Source organism: Solanum tuberosum, unplaced genomic scaffold, assembly GCF_000226075.1.
Source record: "Solanum tuberosum cultivar DM 1-3 516 R44 unplaced genomic scaffold, SolTub_3.0 scf00251, whole genome shotgun sequence".
Lineage (NCBI taxonomy): Eukaryota > Viridiplantae > Streptophyta > Magnoliopsida > Solanales > Solanaceae > Solanum > Solanum tuberosum.
Genome location: NW_006239173.1, coordinates 820,293 through 830,507, shown reverse-complemented (window position 1 = coordinate 830,507; position 10,215 = coordinate 820,293). Strand labels below are relative to the sequence as shown.

The following is a 10,215-nucleotide window of genomic DNA, read 5'->3' as shown; positions in this document are numbered from 1 at the left end:
GGGCTAGGCCTATTGGGCCGGCCTGGCCTAACCCGGGATTTAATAGGGCTGGGCTAAAAAATTTGGAGCCCATTTATAAAAAGGGTTTTTTAGCCCGCCTGAATAAGCCTGCTGATTTGTGGGGCTTGAGAAATATAGGTAGGGCCGGCCAGTGGGTTAATATAAATTAATTAAAAAATATAATATAATAATAAAATTTAAAATTAAAGAGATCCAAACTCAAAATCTATTTAAAGTTTTTTAGGAAATCACTAAGTATAGAAGTTGCATCCACCATGAAAATGTCCAAACACTTGTTGCTACTCGAAACTGGTTACATGGTTTTTCTCAAATTGGTAATATATTTTTGTGTACATTTAAATATTATAATTCTCAATTTAGTTATTTTTTAATAATTAACTAATTGAAACCGCATATAAATGCATATGAAAATGTAGATGTTAAGACAACCTTCCCACAAGTTGATTCAGATATACTTGATGAAGATGATCATGAATACGCCATAGGTTTCATGAAGTGTTAGATACGCCATAAGTTTCATGATTTTTTAAGGAGTTTATTTTTTACTTTTTATGGTTGGAATATTGTCATATTTTTTGTGTTTTATTGTGATCATTGCAAAACAGTTAGGTTAATATTTCTATTTAGATATTTATACTTTTACTTGAAAAAAACTTAATAAATATTATAAAGATAACTTTATTTGTGGATTCGATTAACAAGTAGTAACATTAACACCATGTAATATTGTTTTTGTCGATATTTATGATAATATTTTTAAATTATAATTTATAATTTAATTTAAGTATAAATTATAGGAACCACATATTATAAGTACTAAATAACATCCTATCCCTTCTAGTTTTCTATTTACCAAAAAATCCCCTTAAAAAATGATGTTTGCGGGGATACATAGCATTGTGCACGGGATACATTAGGTTTGATACATTCCACATAGCGGGATACATAGCGTTGTGCACGGGATACATTAGGTTTGATACATTCCACATAGCGGGGATAACATAGCGTTGTGCACGGAATACATAGCGTTTGATACATTCCACATAGCGGGATACATAGCGTTGTGCACGGGATACATTAGGTTTGATACATTTCACATAGCGGGATACATAGCGTTGTGCACGGGATACATAGGTAAATAAGGGATTTTTGAAAATTTTGAAATAAGTAGGGATAAATGGATATTAAGGTAAGTAAAAGAGTGTAGTTAAGTAATTTGTCCTTAATTTAATAATTATAAAAAAATATATAACTTATAAAAAAGTGGGCTGGCTCGGCAAGCCTGTAGCCCACGTACTTGTGGGTTGGGCCGACCAGAAATTTTCTGGCCCACACCAAAAATGGGCTAGCCTGGCCTGGCCCGTAAAATGTCAAAGCCTGTATGGGTTAGCCCGGATGGGATGGGCTAGCCCATATTGACAGCTCTAATAGGGATGACGTAAAAATTGATTTTAAAAAAAAATATAAAATACTTCCCAAAAATATTTTTTTTAAAAAAAATAAATTTGATGGGGGTTGCAAGGGAGTGGGGGAGTCGCATAAAAAAATTTAAAAAGATAAGTATGAAATTTTTTTCAAAAGCAGTTTTTTTTTTTTTGGGGGGGGGGTAGGGCGTAGGTGTAGGGGTGGTAGGGAGTGAGGTAAAAAAATCTTAAATTTTGAAAAATAATTCTTAAATTTTTTATTGTTTTGTTTGAGAGTGGGGGGGAGGGGGGAGGGTGGTTTGGGGATAGAAAAATATATTTGAAAATTTGATTTAATATTTATTTTTTTAAAATAGGGAGGGTCGGATACGGGTTATGGGTAGGGTAAGAAAAAAAAATAAAGGATGAAGTAGAGTTTTGAAAAATATTTTCCTTGAATTTGGAAGGAAAGTCATTTTCCTTAAATTTGAGGAAAATGAGTTGATTTGAAAAATGTTTTTTGAAAAATGTTTTCCTCCCTACCAACACACCCTATATCTCAACCACATATGCGTAATGCGTGGTTGAAAATAGATGTTTGTTACATGTAATTGTATATTAGTACGAGTATTAGAAGTTTTTGTCAAATGTGTCAAACTTTAAATATATATCCTTTAAATGTAAAATTTGATATATATATAACGTAATTTTCAAACGAAGGATATCAAATTAGATATCCTGGGATGGCTATAACTCCACCACTGCGGGTGCTTAGCACGAGTGTTCTTAACTAGTATATTACTCTATAATATAAATGAGAATGTGAGGAGCTTGGGGTCAAGCTAGCAGCTTAGTCATTTCCCAAGCTCCTCACAAAGTAATTATTTTGTGGAATATTTGTATATAATAAACTATCCAATCATTTTCACTATTTGTATAATGTGTAGTTTTGTTTCAATTTATTTGTCTTACTTTCATATTTAGTTGTTATATACTTTAATTATGAAAAAAATTACTTTTTAAATTACAATAATACTAAAATTACAATATTTTGTCTCCTTTAACTTCCTCTAATTACTATAAAAACAGTAATAAAATCTATTTAAAATATTAAAAAATTAGTTAGCTCTCGAAACTTTACATATTGCATAATTAGAATTGAGTGCGTAACATATATTATTTAAAACGGAAAAGGGCCAAAAATATCCTTGAACTATCCGAAAAGGTTCAAATATACCCTTCATCCACCTATTTGGCTAAAAATACTCCTCGCTCTACCTTTTTGGTCCACCCCTGCCCTTAAAACTAACAGACTTTTATTAAATTAATTTTATTATTACTATTTATTATGTGGCGGATTTCTATTTGCTGAAATTAAAACCCCACCTTCACCCCTTAATTTAACCCACCCTATGACCCAATTACCCATTTAATTCAAACACCCGTCTCTTTCATTTTGAAACATTTATGGTGAATGGTTCTTGAATTGACTGGTTTCTGGGGAAAATATTGGGCATGTTTCATTATAGGCATAATACATATATTTGACCTTAAACTTGGCTTCAAATTTTAACTTTGACCTCCAACTTTCATAGTGCACAAATAGGCACTTAAACTTGTATGAAGTAGAACAAATAAACACACGAGTCCTACATGGCACAATACACGTAGGACAAAAAATGCCATGTAGGATGTCATGTAGGTCATGTGTGTCTATTTGTTCAACTTTATACAAGTTTAAGTGTCTATTTGTGCACTATGAAAGTTGGAGGTCAAAGTTAAAATTTGAAGCCAAGTTTAAGGTCAAATATATGTATTATCCCTTCATTATATGCATCATGAAAGGAGCATTGTATGATTTGAGTTGTGAAGTTATACGGAATGTATTTTTCCTATTCATTTATGTCTAAAATCTTTTGTTTCTGTATGAGAAGAACAAATCTCTCTTGCATCATTTTTTGAACTGTTGTTGTATTGAGTAAATCAGAATGATATTTCTGCACAAAAAGAAACTAAAATGTAACTTCTTTTGTTTTCTGAGAAGGAGCCGCATCGAGTTCTTCATGGGCGACGGTGGCAACTGGTTCACTAAAATTTTCTCGAAAAAAATTACATGACATATATAATGTTACTCCAAAATTATGGGGTTGGGAACAAAATTTCAATATTAAATTATCATAAATAATAAAGAAATTTTTTAACTCTCATTTATATTTTAGTGAAAGTTTCTATAATACGTGTAGGTACAAAAAAAAATTCTAACAAAAATTAAATTTTCATTAATATCAGTAGTTGGCTAGATACAAAAATTAAAATTAAACAATATTAGGTTAAAATTCTACAAATAAGCTTTTGTAATATTTATAAATTCAGTTATATAAAATAATGTTATTAGTAAAGGGTCGGGTGTTTTAATTAGATGGGTAATTGGGTCATGGGGTCATGGGGTGGGTTAAATAAAGGGCTGAAGGTGGGGTTTTAACTTTAGCAAATAGAAATCTGCCACATAATAAAATAATAATAATAATAATAATTTAAGAAAAAATTGTTGGTTTTAAGGGTAAGGGTGGACCAAAAAGGTGGATTGAGGGGTATTTTTAGACAAATAGGTGGATGAAGGGTATATTTGAACCTTTTCGAATAGTCCAAGGATATTTTTGGCCCTTTTCCGTATTTAAAAATTACATTTACTAAAACATAGTAGAAATAGTACTAAAAATATTAAAAATTCAATAAACTCTCAAAATTTCATAAGTACGGTATAATTGAGATAAGTATTGGAGAAGGATCTAGTAATTGAAAGAAAAGTGGTGACATTTGAAAGTTTTTGTGAAGACAAGTGTCTTTCCTTTGATGAGTGTCCTCCTTGTATAAATTGCTTCCCAATTCCTTCTTTCATATGTGAAATTAAGAACGGAAAATAATACTTTCTTTGTCTCCACTTACTCTTCCATTCCCGGCTCTGGCCTTTGTGTACTTATCGTAGTAATATTTATCTAATTTTCAGTACTATATATTATCGTTATTGTGATATTTTATTGTTACCCAACAAAATGGCTACGGCAGAAGTGGAGAACAGAGAGTGGTATGTTGCTAGTTATGCACCAACTGGTGTTCCCAATTCTGACCATCTTAAGCTACGCACTGTCACTCTATCGCTACGAGCGGAATGCATTCCCGATCATCATGTAGCATTCCAAATCCTCTATGTCTCTATTGATCCATACATGCGCACTCAATTGAGTGGCCTCCATGATGGCCTCTCTCTTCCTCAAATCCCACTCGGACAGGTGTACTACGTACTCACTCTGTTTCAATTTATGTACCTTAGTTTGATCGAATACAGATTTTTTTTATTATATATGAAAAATTGCAGGTGATAAGAGCATTTGGAATAGGGAAGGTGGTTCGATCTAAGGACGCCAAATTTTCAGAGGGAGAAATTGTAACGAGCCGTTTTTGCCCTGTTTCTGAATTTGGTGTTCTGCCTTCTAATTTGCTTCAGAAAATTAATCCTGACGACGAGGTTGCCTTGCCGGATTATCTTAGTTCCTTAGGTATGTATCTCACCTCATCCCTTTTGAATTTTTCATTTTACTTGGCATAGTCTGAGGTGTAAGCCTCCTTACATGGGGCGTAAGCCTTATGAATTTTTAATTTTTAATTTACAATATATAATATAGTAATATAATAACACAAAATTATAAAAAAATAGGGATAAGGGTATGAAAAATATTCCAACTTTGATCGAATTTGCTATTGCGATACTAAACTTTCATGAGGACTTATTACCTCCCTAGACTATTTAATACCGTATTTTAAACATATATATTTGCCCACGTGGACATAAAAAATAATGCAAAATTATAAATAGTAATGTGTCCACGTGGGCACATATATACTTTTAAAATACACTATTAAATAGTTCAGGGGTAAAAAATACGGTATTAAATAGCAGGGGCGGCTCTACAGCTTTGAAAAAAAAGCAATTGCCTTAGGCCCCAAAATTTGAGGGCCTCATTTTTTAAAAATAATAATAGGTTATACGTATTTTTTTTTAAAAATATTGAGTATTACTTGTAGAAAATAAAAACTTTTCATAAAAGAGCAAGGAAGTAATAGAAGTTCGACAAATTATGAATACTACGTCTCAAGAAAGATTAAATAATTGGCTATAATAATCTTCATAAAAAATATATATTTGAATTTAAGGCCTCCATTCGAATTTGGCTTTAGGCCACCGATTTATTAGAGCCGCCCTAATAAATAGTCTAGGGAGGTAATATGTCCTCATGAAAGTTTAGTATCGCAACAACAAATTTGACCAAAGTTGAGGTATTTTTCAGACCCTTATCCCTAAAAAATACATCAATAGTTTGAAATAATTGCAAACATGATCCAAAGGAAACTCATAGAAAATAAAACTCTTAACGTTATTATACAAATATAAATAATTTAATATCTTAATTTTCTAATAATAAAAGGTTCATTATTTCTAAAATTATATTATTATCTACTATACAATTTACACCCCCAATTATAATAAAAACATCACTCCATCATGAATAAAAATAAAATTACTTAAATAGCTAAATAAAATATGAAAATTTTGAGGCATATGACCAATGTTTTATAAGGTAGAGGCGTGAGGCGTAAGTCTCATGGATCTACGGGACGTAATTTCATGCATATTTATATTTATAATTTATTACTAAAAAAACAAAAAGTAAAACTTTCAATAATTTTATAAATAATTTTTTAATAAATAACTTATAATATATAGAAAAGATATTATGATTTTTATTTGGAAAAGATATTAATAACCAATAGTGAAGACAAAAAGTATTATAATTACTATTTGAGAAAAATATCATTACACCAATAATAAAAAATACGATTTAAAGAAAAAAGAAGGTTGTAAAACAAAAATATAATTAACGCCCATAGCGTACTTTTTACGACCAGAGCTTACGTTTTTATGCTCGAGGCTTACGCCCCATATTCTAGAACTTACGTCCTATGGATCTACGTCTTCAATTTGCGCCGTGGAGCGTTTTTGGTACGCCCTACCTCGAAACTCGTCCCAAAAATGTTTTTGAAAACACTACATATGACAAAAACACGAAGATCAATGATAAGTGAAAAAGTAAAATTTAGCTATACTTTTAAAAGAAATGTTACGTAATATATAATCACTTTCACAGTTTTTCGAAATAGTAAATATGTGATACTGCAACTTGTTATTTGAGTTACTCTTCATCTTCTTATTTCTATAAATTAAAAAAACTATTAATTATCATTCATTTATCAAGAATTATGAGGGTCAATAATGTTAACTAAAGAATTTAAAACATAATTTGTATAAGATCTATTGGGCGTTGTGCATGCTTAGGACGTACAATCGGGCTAGGATGTAAGTTTTATAAAACTAAGTCTCACACTTGAGTTTCAGAGTGTTTCGCTAGAGCCCCCATCCCCTGATGAGTCCCAACAAAAAGCTTTTTAAAACACCGACAATGATTATCTTTTAAATTTACCTTGGTATACATGAATATTACATAGGAATGCCTGGAATGACAGCGTGGGTGGGCATAGAAAAGATTGGAAATTGTGATACTGCAACTTGTTATTTGAGTTACTCTTCATCTTCTTATTTCTATAAATTAAAAAAACTATTAATTATCATTCATTTATCAAGAATTATGAGGGTCAATAATGTTAACTAAAGAATTTAAAACATAATTTGTATAAGATCTATTGGGCGTTGTGCATGCTTAGGACGTACAATCGGGCTAGGATGTAAGTTTTATAAAACTAAGTCTCACACTTGAGTTTCAGAGTGTTTCGCTAGAGCCCCCATCCCCTGATGAGTCCCAACAAAAAGCTTTTTAAAACACCGACAATGATTATCTTTTAAATTTACCTTGGTATACATGAATATTACATAGGAATGCCTGGAATGACAGCGTGGGTGGGCATAGAAAAGATTGGAAATGCTAAAGAGGGATCAAATGTTTACATATCGGCTGCAGCCGGAGGAGTTGGAATCATAGCTGGACAGCTAGCCAAAGTTAAAGGTTGTCGAGTTGTCGGAAGTGTAGGCTCTGATCATAAGGTATAACTCTGTCGATCTGTTCACTTTTACTTGTCCATTGTACTAAAAATAAATATTCAAATTATAGTAGTATATTGTTATTTTCTTTTTGTAGGTGAAGTTGTTGAAAGAAGAGTGTGGGTATGATGAAGCTTTTAATTACCGTATAGAGACAGTTTATGATGCTGCATTAACCAAGTAAACTATTTTGATTTTTGTAGCCATTTTTTCCCCTTATTTTGGATTAATAATACTTACTATAACTTAAAATTTACATTATGTTTTTATAGATATTTTCCGGATGGAATTGATGTATATTTTGACAATGTTGGTGGTAAAATGCTTGAGGCTGTCCTTAATCACGTCAACCATGGAGCTCGTATTGCACTTTGTGGAATGATATCCGAGTATAACAAGGTATTTTTGTACTATATATTATAATTATATATCTAGTATTCAGAACTTACTGACTCAACATATCTATAAAAAAAAATCCTTGGACTTTGTAGGTTTGGACAGAAAGAGAAGGAGTTAGGAATTTATTGAACATGGTGGGTAAAGAAGTTATGATGAAAGGGTTTATGGTGCCTTCCTATTTTAATCACTTTGAGGAATTTATGAAGGAGATGGAAGTTCACTTGAAAGAAGGCAAAATAAAGTCCAAGCACAAAATCTATAATGGTATTGAGAGCTTTTTGGAGAGTTTAACATCTCTATTTAGTAGCTCCAATGTTGGAAAAGTAATTCTTCAAGTTACTCCTTAAAAGTAATTCTCAGAATGATTAAACAAGCAAAAATAGATTATATATGTATCTATTTATGCTTGTTAACTATGTTAATTTTTTAAATAAAAATGTTGCATTATTACTTCTATAAGAGGAGATATATATACATATATATATTTGTGATGGATTAAAAGAAAAAATTGATGTTTATGATATATGTTGAGTATCTAATCTCTCCTTAGAATATCTTTTTGGATATGGTTTCAAATAATAATTGCATTCAAGTCATATGTATACTTATCAAACAAACATGTGTTAGGCAAGGCACAAATTCAACAGACAACAAGCAATAAATGTATATTTTATGTGTATAATATCAAACATGTGTAAAGCAAGTCACAAACTCGCTTTTAACTCGTTTTACTTATCACTCACTCTTGTTTTTTTATTTGCTAACTTGCTTTTTTTTCTTTTTTACTTGGCTACAACTCAAATAATCACCTCTATTTATAGATGGTATTGAAAGAATCTAACTAATGATATTTTCTACTCTATTTTAGAATGTTCTTTTAACTATCTAATTCTAAAACTACTCTATTCTAAAATATTTCTAGGCTTTTCTCTCTACGACACTCATTCTAAAGATCTTCCTTCAATTCTCTACAACACTGAAATATTCTAGATTCTTATTCTTGAAATGTCTTAGATATTAATTAAGTTGGTAATGAATTTTTAACAATATCCATAAAAATGGTAATGTCAGCATCATGACCAGCTAGCAGAATAATAATGCTCAATTTATTACTACACGCATATGAAGTCTTCACTCATGGTTCTATGGAGGCATCCAATAAATAATAATAATAAATGGAGTCGGTACGAATTACGATTCTGTTCACTACAAGAAAGTAGAGATATGACGACATTTATTTAGTGACATTTGAAAAAAATGTCAAGAAATAGAGATTTTCTTGACAATTATGAAAAAATGTCACAAAAATAATGATATTTTATTTAAATGTCATAAAAACAACGACATTTACCATAAAATGTTGTATAAACAATGACATTTACCATAAAATGTCGTATAAACAACGATATTTGACATAAAATATCATAAAATTAGTGACATTTGGGCAAAATGATATAAAAATTATGACATTTGATGTAAATGTCATAAAAACAAAAACATTATATACAAATATCGTAAAAACAATGACATTTGGTAAAAAACGTTAAAAAGTTATAACACAAATGTCAAAAATATTGAGTTGCTAATATCGACATTTGCACCTAATATTAAAATCTAAATCTTATTAAGAAATTCCTCACTCTTTGAATTTAACTCTGGAAAACAAATTTTGATGCATAAATATAATGTAAATAATTATACTAAACTCTCTATCTTTTACTAATTAACTATTAAATAAGTCTTACTTGTAAGCTTAAATATAAATTAAAGTGCTACGTAATTTTATTTTGCTTTTTACATTATTTATAATAGGTAATGTTTTAGCCATAATTGTTAGTTACATTTATAGAATTTGTAATACAAGTAAAACAAAGTAAAAGATATTTATAAAATAATAAAATTAAGGAAGACAATTAAGATCCCCAAAACCTAGCCCTATTTACATTCTTTTCCACAGGAGCCGCAATACTCCTCTCCCATTTCCCCATCAACTTCCGTATGAGAAAAATAGTTTTAAACTATAAATCTTCTTTCTTTCCTTTCATTTTTATGTGATGAACTCATTATTGTTCTGGATCCTTGCAGAAAACAATGAAAAGAAAGAAAAAATATTTCTAGTTTGTTTTTCTTTATGTTTTTTGAATTTTAGGTTTTAAATTTTTCTGAATCAAAGTTTTAGTGTTTGTATATGTATTTATGTATTACGACTTTTGAATTATATAAATTTTTCGGCTAACAATCTAAATAATTATATTTTTTTCCAAGTTTAGCATAATATTA

The 10,215-nt window shown here is 30.2% G+C and overlaps 1 protein-coding gene across 1 annotated transcript; it reads left to right on the top strand.

Annotated features, from left to right (window-relative positions):
• Nucleotides 1-4,437: 4,437 nt before the first annotated feature.
• LOC102582780 (2-alkenal reductase (NADP(+)-dependent)-like) lies at nucleotides 4,438-8,334 on the top strand. The gene is made up of 6 exons (XM_006357625.2): nucleotides 4,438-4,714; nucleotides 4,801-4,981; nucleotides 7,373-7,539; nucleotides 7,634-7,716; nucleotides 7,809-7,935; nucleotides 8,028-8,334. Exons 1-6 carry the CDS (start codon nucleotides 4,478-4,480, stop codon nucleotides 8,280-8,282), a joined length of 1,050 nt encoding a protein of 349 aa, XP_006357687.1. The 5' UTR covers nucleotides 4,438-4,477; the 3' UTR covers nucleotides 8,283-8,334.
• Nucleotides 8,335-10,215: the final 1,881 nt, after the last annotated feature.

Excerpts from the sequence above, each read along its gene's own strand:
- LOC102582780 (XM_006357625.2), top strand. The coding sequence starts at position 4,478 with ATGGCTACGGCAGAAGTGGAGAACAGAGAGTGGTATGTTGCTAGTTAT. Across the intron at positions 4,982-7,372 it reads GGATTATCTTAGTTCCTTAG|GAATGCCTGGAATGACAGCG; the intron begins GTATGTATCTCA and ends AATATTACATAG. Across the intron at positions 7,936-8,027 it reads TGATATCCGAGTATAACAAG|GTTTGGACAGAAAGAGAAGG; the intron begins GTATTTTTGTAC and ends TGGACTTTGTAG.